General features: G+C 36.6%; 1 protein-coding gene across 2 annotated transcripts; it reads right to left on the minus strand.

Annotated features, from left to right (window-relative positions):
* Positions 1-1,640: 1,640 nt before the first annotated feature.
* Positions 1,641-26,789, minus strand: Kics2 (KICSTOR subunit 2). Of its 2 annotated transcripts, XM_047551290.1 has the most exons (4): positions 26,271-26,789; positions 19,984-20,269; positions 7,211-8,022; positions 1,641-3,321 (listed from the first exon to the last, which is right to left on the minus strand). In XM_047551290.1, exons 1-4 carry the CDS (start codon positions 26,503-26,505, stop codon positions 3,296-3,298), a joined length of 1,359 nt encoding a protein of 452 aa, XP_047407246.1. In that variant the 5' UTR covers positions 26,506-26,789; the 3' UTR covers positions 1,641-3,295. The 2 variants fall into 2 exon arrangements, with proteins under 2 accessions (XP_047407246.1, XP_047407248.1); XM_047551292.1 differs by lacking the exon at positions 1,641-3,321 and having other exon boundaries at positions 4,861-8,022; positions 26,271-26,787.
* Between the last annotated feature and the right edge of the window lie 713 nt (positions 26,790-27,502).

The raw sequence follows: 27,502 nt of genomic DNA on the forward strand, positions 1-27,502 counted from the left end.
CGCTGTTCGTCTGCCTAATAAAATCTCTTGCATGAGTTCCCGCATCTGGACTGGTTTGTCTGGGTGCCTTTTCATTTTTCAATAATAACCTTTAAAATATTTGGTTGATTTTAATAAAAATAATTACTTTTATTAGATGGTGTGGAAAGTGGTGTTCACAGTAAACTTAGGAAACTTAATGCCAGAGATCGTGACTGAGTAACTGGAGAGCTAGAATTGAATGGGTTCTTGCATACCTAGCAAGGGATTCTCTTGTCTCTTTGTAACCGCAAAGCACTAGAACGAAAGAGTCTTGGGCCTTGCTTCCTGAGGCCATGGCTCTGACCAGGACAGCAGAGTGCCTTTGTCTCCTAATGCCACAGCAACTCTTCACTACTCTAGTGTCACTTTCTCCTCCTCCTCCACTTATTTTAACTTTTTTTTTTCTTTTCTCTTTAAATTGCATCTATCCCCACATCTACATTATAATCCTTGTAATGGCACAAAGAAAGGTAAAAGAAGACAGTTGTACTTTAATCTTTCCCTTTATTGGTCCCCCACCCCTTTTTTTAATCCAGGAAATGCCTTACCTTTGGCTTACCTTGGCATTGAAACTTAGAAGACTCATCACGTTTGGGCTTTCTTTCCATCATCCCCTTCCTATGTAATCAATACATATAGTGATAAATGTATGGCATCATCACCATCTGATAAGCATACTTCTCTGAAAGTTCAGGAACCTAGCACAGAAGTTTCCCAAAACCAAGAATACCTCAAAACTGCAATGGATGTGAAACTCTTGGAGACCAGCAGCCCAGATTCACTTCTAAGTGCCTCATAATAGTAAACTTCAAATCACAAACCTATTTCGGGGTATGTGAACACTTTCCAAGATACAAGAATAGGGATCAGTTTAAGGAGATCAATTTCACATCCTCAACTTCCATATGAACTCTTTCCTAAAACAAGCCTGTGAAGGTGCTGTTCATGGATATGTTTTCTACCTTCTCCTTTAATAACAGTCCTTTTCCCACACGAATGCAAGTTTACCTCTCACCCATAAGCTTATGATGATGCATGTGCTGACAATTTTTCATGCGGTTTTTATGTTCCTGTAGGTCTTGAGAGTGAAGCACTAATCATCCTTGGTTCTGGACCATCCTTCAAGGATGTCTGTATAGTGAGCATCCTTGGAAGAGGGTCATTCTTCCCTAAAGAGACATTCCTGCTACTGGGACTATAATAATTATCTTGTCGTCTGCCAACATCCATGTTTGTGGCAGGACAACTTGTTAGCCAACAAGTAGTGGGACATCAAGAAACAAAGAACCCATGTCCTGAATATGGGGTTTTACTGCAAGGTGTAAAAATTTCTGTTCGCCAAAGAAAGGAACACTGAGACAATTTCTTTAAACAAGTCACCATAAAAACATACCTATTCATTTCATTGAAAGATATATTTCAAATTAAATGTAACTTTTTATGCTCAGTATATATTAAATGTATTTAATGTATATGTATTATTTAATGTATATGTATATTTAATGTATATGTATTATTTAGTCATTAAACTCTTAGAACCTATGGTAACACAACAAACATATGTGTATACACACACACACATATATGTATACACACATACACACACATTTAGAAGGGCAACTAACATTTTATTTTAAAGTCAATATTTGCAGTATATAATAAAATACATCTTTGGGAGCTAAACAAAATTATTTCATTTTTTTGACAGTGCTGGGGATTATACCCAGGGCTTCATGCATGCAATCTACCATTGAGACACAACATAACCACTAAACAAAATGAAGATTTTAGTTTTGTTTTTTTTATATCAGCATATGACAGTTTTGCCAAAATTCCTAGTAAGGTATACAAGTGCCACAAAGTTAAAGACTATTCAGTGTGTTAGTATCCAAATATCAGAGAGAACATTCAACCTTTGATTTGTGGGGATTTGGTTTTTTTCACTTAGCATGATAGTCTCCAGATCCATCCATTTACCTGCAAATGTCATAAAGTCATTCTTTTCCATGACTGAGTAATAGAATAGAAGTTCTGTGGATTAGACAAAGGCGAATAAAGGGAAGGGAGGGGAGATAGGAATAGGAAAGACAGTAGAATGAATCTGACATAACTTTCCTATGTACATATATGAAAATACCACAGTCAATCTCAACATCATGTACATCCTAATTAGAATAAGATATATTCCATGTTTGTATATCAAAATAGATCCTACTGTAATGTATAACTAAAATGAACAAATAAAAATTTAAAAAATAATAAAGGCTACTCAGCACCTCACTGGTTATAGCCCTCACCACTCCTGGCTACCTGGGTGGTTAGAGCCAGACCCCCTAACTACAAGCATCAACAGCAAAGTGGCACATTGGTCTTGGTTAACTTTTATCACCACCCTTCACATAGTCAATTTTGAACAGTTGTTAAATGAATGAATGCTGAATACTAGGAAGGAGTCGTTCATATCCTATCTTCTGCTGGAGGGACAGCTCCAACACTGGCCTACCTGGAGTGACTGAGAGCAGGATGACCCTAGAGGAAAGGAGTGTCCTCTATTGCATGTCAGTTCAAATAGGAAATGAGCCAATACCTAACCTAGAATGTCAACCAGCTGAGTCACTATATGTCTTAGATCACACCAGTCATCAGATTTTCTAATTTAACTGCATTCTGTACTGTTCCCAGACAAGGAAAAGCAGAATTCACCTTAGGGCCAAAGTTAGTAAAAACCCCAATCTTCCTCTCCTATGTCAATGTCAGATGCCATCTTACATTCCTCTGCTGCTGCCACTGTGTGCTAAGCACTCCTCTCAGACTGCACTCCCAAGCAGTTGCTCCTCAGAACCCTCCCTGAGTTATACCAAGGCTCAGAGTACTGCCCCCAGGCTTAAATGATAGGGAACCCAATTGCCTCTCCATTTTCTAACCTTATATCTTACACATACCATATGGTTTTAAATGTAAAGCACTCCCAAAACACCTTGTCATCAAAAGCAGATTGAAAAAATATGCAGACAAGTCAAAATACTTGCATTAATGAAACCTATGGATTTACATAATACCAAGAGAAGTCTCCAAAGGTAGAAGTGCACATCAAGCCTATTTCTTCTGACTCATTTCCTCTGGAGAAGCTACTTAGAATAATTCAGGCAAAAGGCCATGAAATAATTGCATTGGTAACAGGAACCTGGTAGAAAAGTAGAGAGGAAATTGCTAAATTAAACTCTACCTATAGGGCTTTCTTGGTGAGTCACATGGTATGTTCCTTCTTCCTCACTTAGAAAGGAGAAAAATATCTTTTTCCTTAAAAAAAAAAAAAAAAAATCAGGAGTTAATTTAATGCTTTTACACCCTAATTAAAACAAATAGACTAAGAATGATTTTAAGTAAAACATTACATAGTAAAACTACTCTTGGAAATATTTATTTGGCCAAATTATCTGCTAGTTAGAAACAGCCTGCTTGGCTTAGTTGGCTGTATTTTCATGAAGTGGCTAGGCTTCATTGTGGTCACCCCATTAATGTCAAAATCAACTGCCCCACCCCCATACATATTCTTGCCTTACTGAAAAAGACTGATTGTAAAAACAATCAAAATGAATACTTCCAAATGCTACTTCCCCAAAGTGGGTCAGAGACCACTGGGGCATGTTCTGGCTCCCTGAGACATAGAGGGGGGTGGGGTGAGTGAAGTGTAATTGATGAGGGCAATATCAGAAACTAAGAGAGAAAGGGAAGGATAAGGGAGAAGGAGAGAGGAAAGGGAAAATGTGGAAGAAAATAGTCAACAGTAATGAAGAGAAAAAAAAAAGGGAAAGTCATAATATTTACATAGAAGTATCTTGTGGGGGAAACGGCTGCTTTGCTTCAAATTTGAGGTTAACATAAGGCAAAAATCCTTATAAATTCATATATATTTATACTCATATATATTTAAAAGATACATATATATCTTTTAAAATTCTACAGCTTCTCTGGAAGATGCTAAGAAACTAATTCACTACTTACTTTTAAAGCTGATTTTTAAAGGGCAAAAATAAAAATCAGATTTATAGAGCCATTTCTATATAATTGTACTTGAAGGTAACCAAATATTGGGAAATAAAATTTCTTTGTAAATATATTCTGGCTAATAAAAAAGGAAAAATGTAATTAGAACATAACCAGTTTGTAGCTGATATAAACTAGCTAGAAGACACATATCCATAATCACAGTTGAAGATTTTAACACACTTCTCTCAACAATTGATAGAGCAATCAGAAACCCCCCAAAATGAGTTAACAGAGAACTGAAATGATGCTATCAACCAACCACAAAAATTGGGAACAAAGAACCACAAAGACTCTAAAAGGAAGAGCAGATGTGTTGGTTAGGTATTTATCTGCCTCCTCTTCTAAACAAGCTCTTTAAGTGCTACTTGAAATTCATATCTAAGCATAGGTTGATCAGGAACTTAAAGAGAAAGAACAGGAGAGGCATCAAGTTTAAGAGAAGAATGGCTCATCTTTTATTTATTTATACAGCTTTTGAACCCCAGTTAAGTTTCCAAAGTCTTTTTTATATGTATGATCTCATGACAGTCTTACACTATCCTTTGAAAAAGGCAACCCATGTTTTCATATCCCCATTTTACAGATAGAAAAATTGCACTCAGAGGCTAACTTGCCAAAGAATTACAACCCACAAGTCAGCTGCTAGATCAAAAGGGTGGACATGGTTTAAAGATGACCTGACTGAATCCACTGGGAATACAGTGAAGAATCAATTGTTTCTTGAAAGCAAATTTCCCCCAACATATCCAAAAATACAAAGCAATTATAAAAAGGGTATTGGCTCCTCAGTTAGAAAGCAAGCTTTTCCTTTTTCTTTTTTTTTTTTTTTTTTTTTTTTCACATTCCCCAAAATGACATATCAGATACCAGGTTGGACCCAGAGAGGACAAAGCTGTAAACATTCACCCCATGTCCAAAGAGCAGCCTCAAAAGAAACACTTCCTGAGGGACTCCTCTGGCAGACTAGGCGCTGATCATGCTCCCAGCTACTCAGAAAATCTATAAGGTTGTGGTTTTAGAAATGAATTTCAAAGTAGGCAGTCTACAGGGAATGTGCAGATTTACTCTTTCAATTAGAAAAACACAGGTGTTAGAGATCATCTTCTTACTGTACTTACAGAATAAACCTGAGAGTAAAAATGACTGCTTCTTCACTTGAACCAAATGTTTTTTAGTAAGAAAACTTTATTAAATGGGCTTAAGAAATGACTAGAATATCAATAGTTAATCTTCAGACTCCTTCAGTCTATGATAGTTACAGTAATTTATGAATCATGTTGTCTTAGAGTTTTAGTATTTACATCTGCCTTCTGTTCCTAGTAAATTTTTTTGTTTAAAAAATACACAATTCAAAGATGTATTATACCTTTGACCGTTTAAGTGTTGCATATGTTTTATTTACACCCCCCTGTGTTCCACTGAAGCACACTTTCTTTTAGGTACATAGGGGATCCTATCATTAAGGCTAATGGTGGTTTTATCTAGGGGGAAAAATATATACAAACACTGAGGAATATTTTTCAGTTCCTTGGCAAAGCACAAAAGGGAAGAAAAATGATTTGACTTTTTAGTTCCAACTGTTTTCAATTTTTTAAGTAAGGTCAATGTTGTAAAATCTGTTCATATTTTTATAGAACCTGAGTGAATAAAATGTAAAGATAAATCACTACTTTCTATTTAAAGCAAACTGGCTTTTTACAAATCATATGATGAGAGAGAAATAAAAACACGTTTTCCCCAGAAAGTAAGCGGGTGTGTTCTTTGAGCAAGCAGTCCAGACTAGGTGGGCAGTCCTCCCACTGACTCGGAGGTTCCCTGGATCTGCTGATGTTGCTGGTGTGGCTGCTATGGACACCAGTTCAACAGTGGGTTTGCAGAATCATGAGAAACAGGACTCATCTGGCTGTTACATTTTACACAAACTTTGAAAGAATTACCAAGTAGTAACAATTCAGTTATTCTTTGCTGTTTCTTTTTACTCTGAATTAGTAACAGAAATGAAGGTCTTCACAGTCCATTATGCCTTCACTGTTCCACCTACTTCCCCATGAACACCTACTAAAGGAAAAATGAAAGTTTTAAGAAAGAAACTAAGAAAGTTCTAAGATGTAGCACTGCTACTGAACATAATTTGCAGGAGGCAGGCATGAAACCCAAGTTCAGGTGTACTAAGTACTGAGCTGATTACTCAACTATGAAGAGGTCTTCTGAAAGCATAATTGATTTTTAGCAAAATCAATTCATTTTGATTTTAAAAAAGCAGGCTACATTGTATGAGAAACTAAAAGTGGCTGAAAAACCAACAGTGATGCTTTCTGAGCCTAAAAATAACCAAGGAGTGGAGCCAAAGATGAACACAGATTTCAGCAAAAAAGTGACAGAGTCAAGGAGATAGTACACAGAAGGAGGAAGAAACCCCACATGATGGCTTATGCTGACTTTTAAATGGTGAAAAATTCAAACTTTAAAAAGATAAAAACAAATGTAGTTAGGCATAAAGATCACCCTAAAAGGACCGATGGCCATTACAGGTGCCATGAGGGTCATCTGAACTGTTAAAACCTAACATTACACTACCACTGATTCACCTTTAACTTCAATGGCAGAAATTTCTTACCAAGATCCTAATTTTGACATTAAAAAATTAATTTGTATATCAGAATTATAAAACAAATAACTCCATGTTAACTGGCTAATTCATGAGAAAGAAAACATACCCATTTAATATCTTATCCCAGTTTACTCTTCCAAGAACGAAGAAAAGAGAGGGTGTTTGGAAGTGCATTAGAACTCAATATTTAGAATAATAAAATATCTGGAAAGAAAAACCAAAGACCAATAAATGTTCGGTATACATGAAATAAAGGAAAAATACAGGAGAAAATACCAGAATTACTCTGCTGCACCATGAAGATACATGGTAGCCCATGATCACTTCCCAGATTACTCTTTGGATACTTAATTCAATTGGCCTTAATTGCTTACAAAGTGTGCAACACAGGGAGGAGTTGTCTTTAATTTTACTCTGAAAGAAGTATGAATGGATGTAAATTCTAGTCACAGACCACGACAGATCATCAGAGCAATTAAGAACACAATTTGCAGTCTTGAAAATCTTTCATGCAAATCACTAGCTAACCTTTGGATCCAGGTTTCAGACTTGCAAAAACTTTGGGGTTCTTAAGGGCAAGTGAGAGTTCATTGAGGAAGGAAATAAAGTGGGAGTCTCGTTCAGATTTCTTTGACTCAAAAATGACAACAATGGTAAAGTGAGGTTCTGGGCGGGTTAGGAAGTAAGTACTCTGAACTTTGTCATCATAGAAGTGAACCACTTTCTCCAAGCTGTTCAAGTCTGTTGTCCGGTCTGTCATGATCATGATGACATTGGGCCAATGCATGACCGGTCTGTCGCTGGGCAGAGACACCACGGCTGGATACTGGTCCACACCCTTAGGGGCCTCTCTGTAGGAATGGGGGTGGTGATAGCCATGACCCTGAAAGCTCTCTGAACCTCGGTTATCAAAAATTAAGGACACATTGGCAGCATCATATTTCCTGATGAAGCTGCAAATCTTTCCAAAAAGGTCTGGGTTAGCCTTTGCAGTCAAGGCTTTCATTTCTGAAGCTGTTGTCTGTCGGCTCAGTGCCTCATGAAAGTAAAAGCTAAACTTGGCCAGTAGCATGTTTTTGAGTTTCATCAGCCAAAGGAAAAGGTGTGGGGGCTGAACAGCCTTCTGAGACTGTCCTCCAAACAGATGTTTCTTGGTCTCCCGCTGCTTTTCAAAGATCTGGCCCCAAGTCTGTAGCTTAGTGTGAGCACTGTGCAAGTTAACCAGAGATGGGAGGAACTTCCACTCTGAGACCTGGGCCTGGGCCTTCAGAAGATGGCTCAGGACATCAACTTCCAGCTGGAAACTGCTCTCCAAAGGACTGAGGATTGGGTGATGAAACCTACAGGAAAGAGATTAGAAATAAGGGGAATGTTACTCCACATTGATATATCCTACCTTGAAAAAAAAGCTCACTTGGTCAGACATGAGGGCATGGGAAGAAAGATGGAATAATTCCACATTGATTTATTTTAAAATTCTGATATAACTTCACCACTTCAGAATTATGTTAATATCATATTCTATGGAAATAGCCTGGAGTTTTATTTTTTGGTTTTTGGTTTTTTGTTTTTTGTTTTTTTTAATGAGAGCAGTGACTACCCTTTTTAGAAATATAGAGAAATCAAATTTGCTATTATTCTTTCTTATTTATTGTGGAATTGTATGACAAACATCATCAAAACAAGGCATCCTCTTTTCAGAGTGTGGTTCTGAAGAGGTAGAATTTTTTTTTTTTAAATGTGACTAAAATATCTGTTGAGTGCATACATAAAATAGATAAAGTCATTTATTGTTCACAGTAACTCCACAAGGCATTATTAAACCCACTGTGCAAATAAGAGTATATGCCATAAACCAATACATGTAACTTAGCAGACAATCATGTTTATTAAAGAAAAACAGACAATATTTACCAGTCAGCCCTTATTCAATCCTAGTTCCAAATTCCCTTCATATTTAATCCTGGATAAAAGCTAAACAGTGATCAAATGAGAGATCTCTAACAATCACAAATTAACTGGAAGAAAATCATCACAAGCATATCTGGAGTTTTTTAAAATTCTATTTATATACTCATTAAAGGGATTATGATTAAGAGAATCACATACCAGTTTGGACATTATAAAATAGACACTGATTTTCATATCAAAACAGAATAGTTATTCATATAAAAATAACATTACTTTCATTTATTATTCACACTTATCCTCAACATCCTTCAAAATGTAGAAGTTAAAACACAAATGGAGGGTCAAGTCTAATAATATACTAGAATAATTATAAAGATAAACCAGATTTCAAAGTCTTTTAGCTCACATGCTTAATTAATTTGTATTCTTCAAACATTATATGTTTGGGAATAAACACTCAGGAAGTCAAACACACATACACACACACACACACACACACACACACATAGTAGAATAAGTCTCAAAAGTTTTGAATTCTAAGAAAGGCTCCTATCACCTCAGTCTTCAGGTCCCTTGATGCTTATGAGCATTAAATATCACAATATTCTATACACGGCTACAAGAAAAATCTGCCAAGGAATTATGAACACAGAACAGTTAATCAGAAGAAAATCGTATGCCATTGGAGAAAACCCTACTACAGATGTTCCCTGAATTACAGTGTCAATATCCCAGTAAATTCATCCTAAATTGAAAATATCTTAAGTCAAAAATGCATTCAATACATCTAACCTATAGAGTATCACCTCTATGTAACAGTGTACTGTCAAGTATAGGTTTTTACCTTGTGACCATGTGGCTGGCTGAGACTGTGGCAAGCTGCCAGTGTCCAGCACAAGAGAGTACTATACTATATATTACCAGCCTGGGAAAAGATCAAAATCCAAAATTTGAAATATGGTTTCCAGTGAATGTGCATCACTTTTGCATCAGTGTAAAGTTAAAGAATCACAAGTCAAATCAAATCACTATAACTCAGGAACCATCTATAAAACAATATTTCTGATACTTTTCTTCTATTTTCAGTTGGAAGTCATCATTTATATCCAAAGCTGTCCTTGAAAGGACATGGATTCTCTGTATAACCTTCAGAAAGAATTCTGAACAAGATCTTTCACAAACACACTAAAAGTGTTTAAATGTTCAACATTTATTAAAGATGAATGTGAATGTCAAAGCTATTTTTCATTTTCAAGAAGAGCTAAAAATTCATGTTAATATTAGTCTGCCAAGACACAGAGATTAGTATTATGATGCATCATTTCCCTGTTTCTACTCTGTGTGCCTCATAGTTATTCACAACTCATAGGGGAATCTGTTAAATGGTTGTAATCCAAAAATAGACACCTAAGCTACAGCAGCAAGCTTGAAAAGAGTCTGGATACAGAAGAAACTGACAATTATTTGCAGAAAACATTTGCTCTGAAGAAGGGAGGAAAGGGATGAGGGAGGGTGAGCTGGCATGCTCCACAAATAGAGGAAAGTATAAAAAAGGTTTATGTAATATTCTATTAAGAAAAAAAACTACACTTGAGAAACATTACCTTTTTCCTTCACAAATCTACATCATGGAGTTCCTTTCAAAAGATCTTTGATGGTCTCATGCATGTGAGAAGTCAGAAGTCCAATAAAAATAAATCTACAGTACAAATATAAATATACTAAATGCCATAAAACTACATACTTAAAAATGGTTAAAATAGTAAGTTTTATGTTATGTCCATTTTGCTATAATAAAAAGAAATCTACAACCTCTTTTCATTTAAAATGACTAGTTTATTGATTTTTGGAAGTCAAAACATTGAAGATACAGTAGTTTCTCTAGCTGTGGGGCTTATGTTCCAAGACCCCCAGTGGATGCCTGAAACCTCAGATAGTACTGAACTCTATGTATACTGTTTTCTCCTATATATACCTATGATAAAAGTTTGATTTATAAACTAGGCACAGCAAGATAATAACAACAACTAATATTAAAATAGAACAAATATAACAATATACCATAACACAAATCACGTAAATGTTATTGCTCTCTCTCAATTGCCAAAGGGTGGGTAGCTTATACAGTATGGATATGTGGGGGAAAAGGGATGAATCTCATTCCAGGCAGATAATGAGAAATTTCATCATGCTACACAGAATAGCATGCAAGTCAAAACTTAAAAACTGTTTATTTCTGGAGTTTTCCATTTAATATTTTTAGATCATGACTGACCCATGGGCAATTGAAGGCAAAACCATGGAAAAGGAGGGACTACCAAAGAAGAATTAGCCAGAGGTTTGCCCTACAGGACCTTCCACAGGAAGGAGGTATTTATAATACAAAGTAGAAACTAATATCTTTATAATGAGGAATATAAGTAAAATAATAATTTAGAGGAAAGACTAATTCCTTTCTGCTGAATGAGTATAGAGGCCATAGAGGAAATGGCATTTGAATTCTGCCATGTTTAAATAGGTAGAAGCATCTAAGAGGTATGTGGAGAGCGGTGACAGAGGATAGGAAAGCAGAGACTTGAGATTTGGGGTTTCTGATGACCTCATGGTTGTGATGTGCCTGGTGCCTGTGAATGTTTCTGTCAAGGGCACAGGATGCTTAGCTGCATGGCAATGCCCGGCATGAGGAGGCTCTGTGCAATGAGTTTAGGGTTTCAGTTTTATAAGATAAAAAAATTCTAGGGACTGGAGGCATAGTTCAATGGTAGGAAGCCCTGGGTTCAATCCCCAGCCAGCAATGTTGGGGGAAAAAAAAAATCCCAAAGAGTTATTGTGTAAGAATGAGAATATTCTTAACATTACTGAGTTGTAAACTTAAGAAAGATTAAGATGGTAAATTTTATGTTATGTTTTTTTTAAACCATAATAAAAAATGGGGAAACAAAAAGAATAGGTAGGATTTAGCCATATGAAGATGGAGCCTTGCTTTTCTGGCCCCAATTCTTACCACCCTTGATTCCACACCCTTTGCCACATAACTCTGCAGCTATTTCCAACAGCAAGGGAGAGTACTATCTTACTCTGACTTCCTATGACTACTAGGTCATGTGACTTGCTTTGGTCAAAGAGATATTAACAGATCCAATGCAAGCAAAGGCTTTAATGAGTTTGGTTGAATTTATTCTTTTGCACAAACACTGCTCCTGGTCAGAAGTGTCCCCTCCAACCCTGGACTCAGAATGAACACATGTGGAAGGGACTTAAGCCCAAAGCTCACAGCAAAGAAATAAGCCCAGTAACACCAACAGTGTTAATAAGCAGAACTACACAGAAGAACCCAGTTCAGACAATCCCTCTAGGGGCAGAACTACATGTGAATTTGGGGGTGGCTTGTTACACGAAATTATTGTGGCAATAGCTAACTGATAGACTACAGAAAATGAATATACATTATAAACACAACAACAAAAAAAGGAGCTAAAACAGAGATAGGAAATGACAAATAATTATGAGAAACATTAGATTATGGATTGTTTCTTGACTTCTTAAAATCTTCAATAACTTCTTTTTGTAACTTGTTTCTTTAAGAATTTTGCTGCAGGAGCTGGGGTTATGGCTCAGTGATAGAGCACTTGCCTAGTAAGTGTGAGGCAGTGAGTTCAATCCTCAGTACCACAAAAAAATAAATGAGTAATGTAAGGTCTATAATATTTTTTAAAAATTTTAAAAAAGAATTTTGCTGGAATTTAAGGCATTTGATGGACAGTAGTAAATGGACTTGGAAAGGTAAACTTGGACAAAATCACAGAATACTTGCTTAATTCTTCATGTTAAGATCTAGGCATGTCAAATGCCTAGAGAGATGCTTACCACAGAAATGGTACTATTATTGGTTTTGCTTACGGAGTTTTTAGTGGGCAACAATTGATCATGTTGAACTATACACATGAAACTAACAAACTATTTCATTAACAGTCTTATCACCACAAATCATTTTTGAAGAAAAAAGGACATAAAGTCTAAATAAAAGCCTAAATAAATCATAGTTCTGCCCTAAGTAAGATCAAGAACCTATGCTTCCTAAAATGAAATAAAAACTTATATAGGTCAATATTTTAAACAAATTTTTTAAATTCTACCTATAAATGTATGATTACAGAATATAAACCACAGAATGATGTATTATCCCCATACCAGAAGTTGGTTGGTTGGTTGGTTTTCAGTATTAGGGATTGAACTCAAGGCCTCATGCATGCTAGCTCTACCACTAATCTATATCCCTAGCCCCAGGATTTCATAAAATGCTATCTAGAGGTTGAGGTTGTGGCTCAGTGACAGTGCTTGCCTCACAGGTATGAGGCACTGGGTTTGATCCTCTGCACCACATAAAAATAAATAAAATAAAGATATTGTGTCCATCTACAACTAAAAATTAAGAAAAAAAAAAAAAAAGTTATCTAGAAGCCAGGCACAGTGATGTATGCCCATAATCCCAGATACTCAGAAGGCTGAAGCAGTAGGCCAGCCTGGGCAACTTAGTAAATCCCTGTCTCAAGAGAAACAAAAAACAAAACAAAACAAACAAAAAGCCAGGTTGGAGATACAGCTCAGTGGTAGAGCACTTGCCTAGTATGTGGGTGGCTCTGGATTCAATCCCTAGGACTGGAAAAAAAAAAAAAAAAAACTATTTAGAATGCATAAGTGATAGTTAACTTCTTTCTTTTCAAGCATTATTTCTTAAAATTATATTTTTGATTTAGGACAGTACATATTAATTTCCATTTATAATTCATCTTCCATTTTTAACCATGAAACAGAAATATTAGCTAGGTAAAATTTTCTTTTACGCCCACTGTACAAAACAGGTAGGTAAATTCAAAACAAATTCTACAGCATCAGGAGATAGAACCAAGTTCTACCTCTTCTCCAAAATATTCAAGGAAGAGCAGAATTCATATTTCTTCTTCTAACTGGAACACAATGAAACTCTTGTGTCATTAATAATTATTAATATAACACGACTTGTTAATAATCTCATTTAAAATGCACCATCACAAAGGAATGTGATTCTTAAAATAAGAATTTACTTTTGATTAATAACATAGGTTTACCAAAAGAGGAAACTTTTAATACCATTGTACTCTGAACACAACTGGTTCCCAAAAGAAAAAAAAGAAAAAAACCTGCTTTCCATTCATCTTTGAAAGCAGATTAGACACTGTAATAACTCATAGGTCTCAAATCAAGGCCAGAGGATTAGATTCCATGTTATTCCTCACACTTGTTAATTTTTTAATACAAAGACATTTTATTGTTTGAAAGATAACCCTATTCACAAAAAATTTTATGAGAGTTCTGACGTGTATTAATTATGCTGGGGCAAATAAACCTTCCTTGTCAGAGAAACAGATCCTTTGGGAAGATTAACTCTTTAAATACAAGAGATCACCAAGATATGAATTATTTCTCTAGAGCTCTGGAACCACAAAAGAAATGTGTTTGATGTGGTACAGATAACAAATCAAAAAGCCTATAGAAAAAAAGGATGCTAACCTTGTTAACAATGGAAACCATGTTAATTTGCACCTAATTAATCCTACTTCTCAAAGAGAATCAATACAGAATCTCAACTTCTCAGAATTTCTTTACTAAGGAATTTATGTTGTTCAAATTAACTCAAACCCCCGAACTTAGACCATTTTCAAACTAGCATGTGTCTGTGATCACAAATTCCCTATTAATTAGAGAAAGGTAACATGGGTGAAAGAGACTGGAAAAGAAAATATCTATTGGCATATGCTATACTGCAATCCAATTCCATCAGATTCCATCAATATCCACTCAAAAAGATGAAAGGTACAACCAAGCAGTACCCTAAGAGCTTCAAGAATGAAATCTGGGCTTGCATCAGAAATTTTAAGTCTCTGGAAAATGGAGGGTTTCCAAGAAAGTTCAAAGAAAACAGATTAAAAATCTAATCAGGGCTAGGGTTGTGGCTCAGTGGTACAGCGCTCACCTAGTATGTATGAGGCCCTGGGTTCTATCCTCAGCACCATGTAAAAATGAAATCAAGGTATTGTATCCTCTACAACTAAAAAACAAATTTTTTTTTAAATCTAATCAAATGAAAATGGTTAAATAACAATAATCATTCATAGGAGATACACACATGCTTTCATAATACTAAGGGGCTTAATACCCAGTAGATCCTAGAGTTGACACCTTTCTCTTATCTATTTGTGCAAACTATGTATCACTGGGAACTCTGAAAACACAGGCTTCTGGACACAAAACCCAGAAACATTAAATTTTACCCTCTTGGGGAAAAGGAAAAGGGCCCAAGAGTGGTTATTTTTCTTAAGCTTCCCCGATACTTCTGCACATCACATTAGCATTTGGACATCTCCACATGACATTTCTTCTTAGTATCACATTCCCAACTATATAAGTTTTTGGTTTTGCCAAAAAAAAATTACTAAAAGAAAATATGTATTAATCAGATTCATGGAAGAAGTAAATAAGTGAATATTCTAAAAAATGTAAAATTTGTAAATATTTAAAAAAGAAAGTGCATATATTTGTAGGCATAGACTATATCTCAGAAATAAAAGAACTCGCTAACATCTGCTGCCCCTTTAGAGGGGAACTAAGTGGCTAAGATTCAGGGACAGGAGAAAGATTGTGCTATGTGTTCTTCAGTACTTCATAAATTTTGAGTCATGTGAACATATTACCTACTGAACAATAATAAAAAGAAAATTTACAACTGTAATAAAGATCAAGAGATATGAAAATTAAAAATAAAAGCCAACTGTAAAGGACATCTGTGGGACAGCTGGGAAAATGTGAATATGAACTATTTTATTATATGCTTACATCTTTATAAAAGAAACCTATAGAAATATATTTTATGTTCTAAGAAGCATATGTAAACATAACAAAGTTTTTATACTCAGGAAATTCAACACTGATTTTCTTCCTTTTTTTTTTTTTTTAACATTGAGACAGGGTTCTTGTCTATGTTGCCCAGCCTCGACTTGAACTTGCAATCCCTCTGCCTCAGCCTCCTGAATAGCTGGGATTATAGACGTATGCTATCAACACTGGTTTTCTATCATCGTATGACACATATTTATCAGATAAAATTTGATTTTTTTTCCCAGTAACTGTAGTTTGAAACCTGAGCCTTGCACATGCTAGGTAATGATCTACCTCTGGCCTACATTCCTTGCCCCTGATTATTTCTATCTCTTGTACATAATTTTATTGTTGTTTGGAAATAAGATACAAGATGATGATTGTCTCTCCTAAACAACACTAAAATTATATACAGAGAGAAAACAAAATGGAAAATTTTAACAATATGGAAATTTAAAAGAAAGATTTTTACGTGCATGGTACAACTGCTTGTAGTTTTAATAACAGCTTTACTGGTATTTCATTCATGGACCATAAAAATACCATAAAATTCACCCTTTAAGAGTATATAATTAAATGGTTTAAAATATTCATAGAACTGTGCAACCATCACCACAATTAATTCTTCTTGGGTATATACCTCAGAGAGGAATTGCTAGCCATATGGTAATCGTGGTCACTACACTATGCTTGCAATTTTTCTATTGGATTAAAAACTTCAAAATAAAAAATCAGGGGAAAATTTTATAAAGAAATAATAAGCACACACCTGTAATCCCAGCAGCTTGGGAGGCTGAGGCTGGAGGATCACAAGTTCAAAGCCAGCCTCAGCAAAAGCAAGAAACTAAGCAACTCAGTAAGACCCTGCCTCTAAAATAAATTATAAAATAGAGCTGATTTCAATCCCCAGTACCATCTCTCAAAAAAAAAGAAAAGAAATAGTAAGAATTAAAAATACATTAACGAAACCATCTTGTGCTCTGACAATATGTACATTACATGATTCTATGTAGTATACAACTCTTACTCCTAGCAAGGGAATGTAGTAAGTGATTACTATGACTCCTGAAGAATCAATTTTATTTAGTGACTTGCAAAATGATCAAGAGGGAAATTACTTATTTGGACTGGATAAGAAACATCTTAATTATTTTATACAGGCAATGATGCATCCATAAAAGAATATAAGCTCTATTTGGGATGTGGCTCAGCATCCCAAAGAGTGCATACTTAGCATGCAGAAGAATCTAGGATTAATTCCTAGCTCCAAAAAGGAAAAGAAAAAAAGAAAAATAGAATATGATTCTAAAGGCAGAAGGGGGGGGAGTGCTTAATTTCTATGAGATTCCATAAAAGGATCATTATCTATCCCTAAGATTTAAATCAGATAATATATATAATATATATCATAGTACCTGTCACACAGCAGTTGCTCAATATATGCCAGATTCCTTCGAAAAAAAAAAATTTTTCCACCCTCCATTTGTACAAGCTGTAGAATCAGTTGCTGCTTTAAAGAAACATTGACATTTTAGTTTTGAAACAGAAAAAAAATGCATAGATCTACTTTCAAATTGTTTTCTCCAATTCTGGCCTTTCATCTGAGCCCTAGACCCTAATTTCCAACTGCCTGCTGAATTTCTACTTGAAAATATGTAACTCTAACTCAACTTGCCCTGAATTGTTGCTTTTCTTTCTAAACTGCCACCCCTCTTGACTTCTCAATCTGGTAAATGATATCATTATTGTTGGAGCAAAACCTCCAAATCATCTTTAGATAGCCAAAGATGACTTGTCATCCTCTTATTTCCTATTGTCTTGCAACCATGTAAAACCACTACAACTTATCAGACTATCTACCCCAATGGCCTACTACTCTACCCTTTTCTTCTGAAATCACACTTTCACCATCCCATTACACACTCCAGTGCCACCGTCATTAGTCTAAGATAAAGATAAGGGCATTATACTTATCCATTCGAAAAACTTTTCACAGTTATCCACTACTTTAAAGTATAAACTCTCAATCAGGAAAACAACTATGCACTCATTCATTCAGCAAACATCTACTAAGCACCTACTGTGCTAGGTTGTGTTCCAGGTGCTGTCACAGAGCTCACATTCTAGTTTAGAGGAAGAGAAACACTCTAAGCAAATAGCAGTAATTTAAGATGGCAATCAGTACTGTGAAGAATACAGAACAGGGAACAGGACAGTGACTAAAAGCGTGATAATTCTGCTACAATATTAAGAAAAGGCTTCTGTGACATTTGAACCAAGATTTAAAGATGAGAGGACAATTAGGGCAAGAACATTTCAGGAAGAAAGAGCACCGAAGTACCAAATCCCTGAGGCCTTTCTGCATTCTGAAAACACTCTTTCATTTCTGAGCACCTGTTCTCTTCTTTCCTGTTTTTGCTTTCAAAATCCTACTTGCCCTTAAATGCTCATCTGAGCTGGGCATGTCATTACATGGTTGTAATTTCAGCTACTGGGGAGACTGAGGCAGGAGGATCACAAATTTGTGGCCTAAGCGATTTAGGAGGACCCTGTGCAAAAATAAAAAATAAAAAGGGCTAGGGATACAGCTCAATGGTAGAGCACCTCTAAGTTCAATTCTCAGAATCCCCATTAAAGGGAAACAACAACAAAAAAAGATCGTCTCTTTTAACTTTCCCAATTTTCTCAAAATTCCTAGTCCATTAATCAAATGTTCTTTACTAATATATAAGAGAATCTAGTATACCTTAGTGACTGGCACAGAGTAGTTGCTCAATATGTGCCAGTCTCCTTAAACTATAAATATATATAAATATCCCCACCCTCATTCCTACAAGCTGTAAAATCAATTAACATATCCACCTTTCTAACGTCTGGAAATACTCCTGATGTAGTGCTAGGGATGTTGCTGAACATACTACCATGTACAGGACAACCCCTCTCAAAACAATTATCTGGCCTCAAATGTCAATAGTGCTAAAGTTGAAAAAACCTGCTCTCAACCTTGGTTTCCTACTTGGTAACATGGAGGAGGCAAGTACCTCATCATCAGGGTTACTAAGAGGACAATGTGGGAGTGAGCACATTATTTTAGACAGATATCAGTTGCACAATGGGCATTTGGTAACTGACAGACATAATAAATTTTAGTGGAGTGTAAACAGACCACCTCTGTCACCAAAACATCCTGTGACCACTGCTTAGCTTTGTGAGCCTGTTCCTTCTTCTCAGGTTCACACTCACCCTACAGTACTCTTTGCCTCTTCTTACATATGACATCTCCTCAGGCTTTGGGATTTTTATTTTTCAAATCTTTATTTGGTGGGTAGAAGGATTCATCACAATTGTGTTTTAAGAAGGACAGTGTAGATGGACGTTAAGTATTTGCTTGTAATGGGATGGTTTTGTGCAATTTTCTCATGTGCACTATAGCCCCCAACCCCAGAAACAGGCTCTTGGGCATTTTCTTCTAGAGTTTAAAATTAAGAAAGGAAAAAAATGATGCCTTAATTATTTTCATTTCCAGGTAATCTAGATATTCTACCTGAACTTGTAAGATGTCTACTTTTTGCTTGAAATTAAAACTAATTCACAATTTTTAAAAATCCACCTTTCTTTTTTAAGCAAACCTCTGAATTCATATATCCAAAGGAGTGGCATCCTTCAAAGAATTCACTTCCAATCACTCCAATATACAATTATCAAGCAGTTATTATGTGAAAGGCACTATGCCAGGTTTCAGGGAAACAAAAATAAAATTGGGTTATTTGCTTCAGTGATATTCACAATGCTTCTAAAATTCTTTTGGCATTGCATTTCAGGTCCTTTTGCAGAGAGCAATGCAACACAACTGGTTTCATTTCTGTATAAAGAGCAGTTTCCTTCAAACAAAAGTAATTTTCCAAATGGTCAACATCTTTTAAAAAAAACAATATTCTCCTCCAAATAACTTTTTAGTTATCAAAAAAAAAAATAAGTATGCCCCCCTCAAAAACAGATGCTTGCCTATGCTAAGGAAGTTTGAAAAAAAAAAAAAAAAACTATACACCAGACTCTGAAAGCAAATACAAAAGAGATCCCAACACGTGTTAAGTAATAGCTACAAAGGAGTAACAAGTAGATAATTAACCGAGCTGTTTACTTTGAAAAGGACAATACATAGTATGTTAAAAAGTCACATTATTTTACATGCAATTCTCTTACTCTGAGAACTATTTCATAAGCAGTAAAATCAATTTATCATACACCTTTAAGGATTACTCATTCTCAGTTTTTGCTATTGATTAGAGAAATATCCATCCAACATGGTGTTAAGTCCAAAGGTGCCTAATGTATTCCTGTTGATTCATAGTATGAATAAAATGTGATACAGTTATTTCTCCATAGATCTTCTTAAGAGTGGGAAAAAAATTCAGAGCCTATGTGGTATTGGGAGAGCTACTACATTCTCTCCCTCCCTCCTGCCCTACACTGACCTGGAGCTGTATTTCTTGAGGATGGTATCCAAAAGGCCAACAAGCTCTTCGGCATTGATGAATTTCTGCGTGCTAAGCATGTACATCTTCTCATAGAAGTCTGCAATTTCCATCCGAGCCTGAACGAAGAAGCAGAGCTGCTCTGACAGATGGGATAGGAGTTCTTCCAAGTGAGGCACAGTCCCCCCTAGGGCCCCACGGCCAGTCACCACCTTCTTCAGCTCATTATGCAGGGAAGTATAGATGGTGCGGATGGAATCCTTCCGACTGAAGAAAGACTGGCCCCCTGGCAGGCAAAAGACATAAGCACGTGACAGATAAAGAAGATAAACCAAAAGTGCCAATCACCTCCCAGCATCCAAAAGGAAAGAACCAGAACCCACAGAATTCAACGAGTTTGCATCTACCATTTTCTGACTTTACGTTGAGATACAAATTCTTCATGATTCATAATTTCACTGAGGAATAAGTTAAATGAATATCTTGTGCAATTCACTGGTGTAGCAATGGACCTATACAGGATTTTTTCACCCACATTCCAATTCTCCCATTCTACCATTCCATTTCAATAAGCACTCAGATTTATTTCAGAGCATAATTAACCTAAAAATAATATTGACTTGAACCTAAAAAGCCCTCCTCTCACATAAATATATATATATATAAATCAAAAACAAAACACCTGAATCATTCATTTAACACTTTTGTTATTTGTGGGACATTAGAATTTTCTGTTTCTGCTTTAGAGTTCCATTTTCCTTTGACTCTTATTTTTTAGGCTGTACCACAAAATGGAATACCCACATATATATCCCTTTTCTGCATGAACACCTATTGGAATCCCAGGGGGAGAAAAGAAAATCTTAGCACTCTAGATAATATAGGTTATGATAATGATAAGCACCACACTCTGAATTATTAAGACCGGGAACCAATTATAAGTAACTGCTGCTGTAATTCAGATTCCAAAGGAAATAAGCAGAAATTAAGACTAACCACAGTCTATGAATCAGTCAAAAAGGCTCAAACAGCATAGATACCATTTACTTACTTCTGTATTTATAATTATCAATTATATTTCTAATTATAAAGTCAGCTTTGGGGATGTTTTATTAAGCAATTCAGCACCCCATCAAGGAGTTAGAGGCAAGTCGTGTTTAAAACAATGACTTATAGGAATATTTTTTTTTTTTAAATTCAGAGATGGGTAAGTTGAAAATTTCTGATAAACCCAGAATGTTATAATGAATGAAGTACTATTCTAAACATATTAAATAGGGGTAAAAATCATTTATCAAGAAATTTGTAAAATACTCACTTAATAAATAAACCATGTCACAGTATTGTTTTTAGTTCACTGCATTGTATATGCTTCAAGAAATGAATCTTTGCTGGTGGTGCATGACTATAATACCAGCAGCTCAGGAGGCTGAGGCAGGAGGACTATGAGTTCAAAGCCAGACTCAGGAACTTGGTGACACCATCTCTCAAAATTACACACACACACACACACACACACACACACACACATATATATATATATATATAAAAAATGGCTGGGGATGTGGCTCAGTGGTTTGGTGCACCTTGGTTCAATCCCCAGTAACAAAAAGAGAAGAAAAAGAATCTTTTTTTGTTTTGTTTTTGTAGTACTAGGGAGAGTACTAGGTTATGATATGATAAGCACCACACACTGAATTATTAAGACCGGGAACCAATTATAAGTAACTGCTGCTGTAATTCAGAGATTCCAAAGAAATAAGCAGAAATTAAGACTAACTACAGTCTATATATCAGTCAAAAAGGCTCAAACAGCATAGATACCATTTACTTACTTCTGTATTTATAATTATCAATTATATTTCTAATTATAAAGTCAGCTTTGGGGATGTTTTATTAAGCAATTCAGCACCCTGTCAAGGAGTTAGAAGCATTAGAGGGGTACTTTACCACTTAGCTACATCTCCAGTCCCTTACCCCTTTCTTTGAGACAGGGTCTAAGTTGTCCAGTCTATACTCAAACTTGTGATCCTCCTGCCTTAGCTTCCCCAGTCACTGGAATTACAGGTATGTGGCACCATGCCTGGCTACAAAATGAATCTTAACATCCCTCACTACCAAGTTGGGTGACCAACTTGTCACAGCTTACCCAGGACCTTTTCAGTTTAGCACTGAAAGTTTGGTTTCCGGGGAGACTCTTAGTCCAGGTATTGGTTTTTTGAGACAATCAGGCTATGTTGTCCAGGATAGTCTCAAACTCATGGGCCCAGGCGATCTTCCCACCTCAGCCTCCTGAGTAGCTAGCTGGGCAGGTGTGGGCCACCACACTCAGCTTAAGTCTAGGTTTTAAAACCAAGTCCTGACTTCTGAGAATCCTTGGTTCTGGACAAACTTAATGGTAGCCACCCTTATTAATACTAACTCTACTGCTAATACTGTCTAAAAACAAGGAGGATCACGCACATCTTTTCTCCTACTAATAGCTGCAAAGGCCACATGATACAAGTAAGATCAATCATCACACTAAGCATTTCATACAGGACTATACCCTGGAGGGTCTGTATTCCTCCCATGCTCATTTTCAGTCTAGTTCTGATTTTCTATAGTGATGAGAAGAAATAAATAGGCCTCTGTGTCTGTGTGTAGGACAAACTCTCTTAGGTTAGGAAGGTAATAAAAGTATCATATAAACCAACAAATCTCTGGAAGTCTGAAAGACTTGGTTTCAGATCCCAGCTCCCAAGCTTAAAATGCTGTGTGATGTTCAAACTACCTAGCCACTCAGAGCCTTAATTATTGTTGTTAACATAAAACTAGCAAAACTATTAAAAAGACAAAATGAAATAACATTTGTAAAATGCTTGGAAAACATACTCAATAATGCTAGTCTCTTTCCCTTCCACTTATAACTGATATAAGAAAACTCCCAATAATGTATTACTGAGTTTTGAAGGCTCTATGGCAAATTACTATTGGACAAATAGCCAGATGACCTTAACTGTGTACTCACTTCCAGTATTAAACAGATGGGCTTGGTGAAAATTTTAACTTTTCATTGAAAAACATACATACCTTCATCAGATTACCCTTATCGGGGAGAATGGAAAGACTACATAAAAACAAATATTTTAAAAATCTTATAAATATACAAAAACCACCAGTACATGAAACCAAGTAAATTAAAACCACTATAAGGAAGAAAGAGACCAACAATGCATTTCTTTTAAAAGGGATTCTTCTCTCAAAACTCTCAGGAATATAGTCCTATGTATCCTGGTTTGGAATATCCAATCAGGTCTGGTGTTCCTCCACACCAGGAAGAAACACCTGATTTATCTTGCCACTATTTTAAATTTACAAAATATGATTGTTTTGAATTATTCCCAGGGGACTCTAGTTATGAATGTTTAATATTTTTCAAGATTCCAACAGTTCATCTTTGTTTTTTTTTCCCCCAACAGTTCATTTTTCATTATGAAATTTCAAGAACATTAAGAGTATGTAGTAGGGCTGGGGTTGTAGCTCAGTGGTAGAGTGATTTCCTAACATGTGAGGCACTAGGTTTGATTCTCAGATTGCACATAAATAAATAAGGGTCCATGAACAACTAAATATATTTTTTTTTAAAAAAGGAGTATGTAAAAAAAAATCCTGTGTATTTTACTCTATAACTTTTTGCTAATGATAATTTTTAAAAATCAGTTTTCAAATCATTTACTACTATGCCAAATTTTAGCAATCAGATTTGAGGAAAGGCTCTAGTAACAAAACAAAGGGAAGTAAAGTATGGCCTTCTAAAATCCTCCACAGGCATTGAGTCATCACATTTTAATCATTTATCCTTCCCCAAACAGGTATTATTCTTTCCTCAAAGGAAAGAGGAGGTGCTAAGATAAGGAGCCCACCCAAAGTTTTTCAGTAACAGCCACAACGAGAACACAAAGCCTCTGTCAGGTCTGTCCTTTGTCCACAGGCTTCCTTTGTCAGAATTCACTGCTATAGCTTCAGACAAACACCAGTCACAAGACAGGTCACTTTTTTTTATCTGGAACTTGCTAAGACAATAGATCTTAATTGTTCTCACCACAATAAAGAAGAGAAAGCATGTGAGGTGATATACATTAATTAACTTAACTGTGATCATTTCACAATGTTTATGTATATCAAAACATCAAGTAATACATCTTCATTATATACAATTTTTATTTGTGAATTATACCTCAATAAAGTTGAAAAAAGACTTATGTATAATCTTTTTGTTTTACTTTATGAAGAAAATCATATAAATCTTCTAATTAGCACAATAGTTGCAGAACATGGAAATGTTTTAAATTGAAACACAATTCTTTTCCTAATTTTTAAGAAAATGGACAAACTAATAATTATGAGGTCCTATTATAATTACACTGACATCACATATGTTCATAAATATGTACAAAAAATTAAGCTATTCACAAAGTTAAAATTTAAATTCTATAACTTACATTTACTGCGCTATTACTTGTACATGTAAGTTATCAAGAATTAAAGTTAAACACACCATTTTCAGAAGTGAAGCCATCGCCTGGCAGTTTAACAGTGATTGGGCATGTCACATAGTGTGAACTGTTGGGTAGGTCAATTCCAACGACAGTCCTCAGGTTCATCCATTCCAAGTGGAGTTCAAGCAGAACTCTTCACTTTATAAAAGGGCCACTTCAGAGAACCCAAGTAAGAAACAGTAGAAGACTCATACACATGTTCTTACACATAGGGCAGCCACATCTGTTTACATAAAACCTGGTTTATACAATGAATAACTAGAATACAAGATTTTTTAAAACTGAAGTCCACAAGTAGGTTTCAGGAAATCCAACTGCACCCTCTCAGATTATATGCAAACTTTTATGTACACACATATTTTTCTGTTATAAGGCCATAGCTTTCATCAAATTCCCATGGATGAGCTTAAAAAAAAAAAAGTTTAAAGAATCATGGCACTTGGATCAATCACTATTTTGTTTAGGTGGGAGAGTCAGAAAACAACCAAAACTGTCAAAATATTACCTACCTTGAGTATTATAGCTAGAATTCTCCCCCATTTTCATAAACATAGATATATACATGTCTATATGACATAATATGTACAAATCATAACATACATATTTTTAACACATTGTAAGGATAGCTCAATCTGACAGTTCAAAGGCAGTTCAGGTTTGGACTCTCCTACGAACAATGGCATACAATTTGTTCATCTGTAAAAAGTGAAATAACACTGTAACAGCAATTTAGAAAGGTGCCACTGCAAAAAAAATCACACAAGGTCAAACTACCTGACCAGTTTTTGCCAACAAATCAACATGCTAAATATTTGAATAGCAACAGCTTAAGGATCTCACAAAGCCCTGTCCCTTGAGTGTGTACCAAAAGCTCAATATGTAGAGACCTTCAGACAATATAGGGGTAAATCAAAATGGAATTTACACGCAAATTTACCTTTCTATTCTTTATATTGTATACGTATATCCTTCATTCATACCAGACCCCCTTTGCCTCCCATAATTAAATAGAGTAAAATACCCCAAGTACTAACACACCCCAAAGTATCTCAAGTAATACTTTGTACATACAGCCTTTAGCTCTTACATCTATTATTTCCATATCTACTCAGACCTATATTTTTTTCTACTACTGAAAATGAGTTGAATTTGCTTTTGCATCTATTCTAAGACGCAAGAGTTAAATGGAGTATTTACCATTTTCCTCTTAAGTCTCCTCTTGCTAGCGTTTGGCGTATTTCTTGCCTTTCCTGCCCAATACTCATCTATTCTTCATTCATTAAATATGTACTGAGTGACTACGAAGAAGGGATAGGACTCTGCAAAACACTCGGAGCCTTACCCTTAAGAGGCCAAATAGTGTTCATTAACATAATATGGTTGTATTGCCAAGTTTTGCTCCACTAACTGCAGTGTCACTAGTTGGAAGAACGAGGGTAAAGGAGTTTGGTTAACTTCTCATTTATGGGACCTATCCAAGCACGAAGCAAAATGGTAAACTCATCGGTTTGAAGCACAGCTCTGCTACGAACAACTGCCCAGAGGGTCAATCTACATGCGACGCAGGTCGGTGGGCGGGGTTTGTGGAAGACAGGGAAGGAAAGGAAAGAAACAGTGGGAGGAGACCTGGGAGTGCCTAGTTGAGCCTGTCGCTAGGAGCGAGACAGGAAACCCAAGCCACTGCCAAATGGGGAATATACCCCCGTTCCTTCCTCCTCAAGGGGAACAGGGGCGGGGCGGAGGTACCTAGTTTCTGCCCCAGGTAGGTGAGGCTGTGATAGACCTTCTCGGCCGCGGCCAGGTGCGCCAAGGCCGCCAGCAGCGACAGCCAGCTGCCCCCCGCGCTCTTGTTGGCCTCTCGTTCCTTCTCCACATTGTCCTTGGCCTTGTCGTAAGAGAAGATACCCAGGTGAGAGAAGAACGTCTCCAACACCGCCTGTTCCACGGGGACCGGGGCGGCCAGCGGGATAGACTCCCCCATGCGAGCTGCGCCGCAGCTCAACCCACGTGGCTGTCCTCCCCCTCGCACTTCCGGGTTCTGAAGGAACGAGCGTGCGCAACAGCGTGCGTGCGCGTGACCGCCCCCCGCTGAGCGCGCCGCTGCCGAGGTTCCTCCTGGCCCTCAGGGAGGACACGCGCGAGAGCCAAAGAGAGAGGGAGAAAGCAGCCCCTGAGCACCTTCGCCGCGGCTCTGACCGGTCGGACCTTCTAGTATGCAAGGCAGCTAATTCGCTGCTGCGTGGAGCCGACCACGTTCTGAGGTGAGCCGGAGGCCCCTTCCTGTGAGCCTGCGTCGTGCTGATGACGCCACGCTAACGTGACGTCAGTTCTTGCGTTAACATCTGGCCAGAACTCTGAGGGGCGGAGCCGGAAGACAAGAATTGTGCCTGGAATTGTGCTCACTTATATAATAAGGTCGTTTGTCAGTATGTATTGCCGTTAAACCAACTCAAGTAAGTGGCTTGCAGATGAGAAGCCCGACAGGTAAAGGTTTCTGTCTTGTCCCCATCGTCCAGTTTCCATCCCGTCACACACCATGGGTTAACCCCTTAACCCCGCTCTCTGTCGTGGTGTCAGCTTTGTGTCAACCAGCTCCCACGGAGTGCTCCCAGACGCGTCTGTTAGGCTTGCCCATCCTACCCAAAATCCATCAAGCTTCCTCGAGGAGTTCTCAGAATGAAGGATAAATTAAGTAAATTGGTGCACCTTGTCGTTAAGACTAATTGCAAGTTCCTTTGGCATTTGTGGGTAACTACGAACCCGCCCCATATTTATGTCCACTTCTTTGAAACACTGCCCACTACTCACTGATTTTTCTCATTCCTTCCTTGTACATGCTTATCTTATTAGTCACACTGCCTTTAAATGAGTACATTTGTCTTTTCTCTAGTTAGTGAGCTATCTAGAACAGAGACTGAGTTCACTTAACTATTACAATCCTTGTGTAACAGACAGCACAGTGATGTTTGTTGAGTAAA

Source organism: Sciurus carolinensis, chromosome 4 (assembly GCF_902686445.1).
Source record: "Sciurus carolinensis chromosome 4, mSciCar1.2, whole genome shotgun sequence".
In the NCBI taxonomy this organism is placed as follows: domain Eukaryota; kingdom Metazoa; phylum Chordata; class Mammalia; order Rodentia; family Sciuridae; genus Sciurus; species Sciurus carolinensis.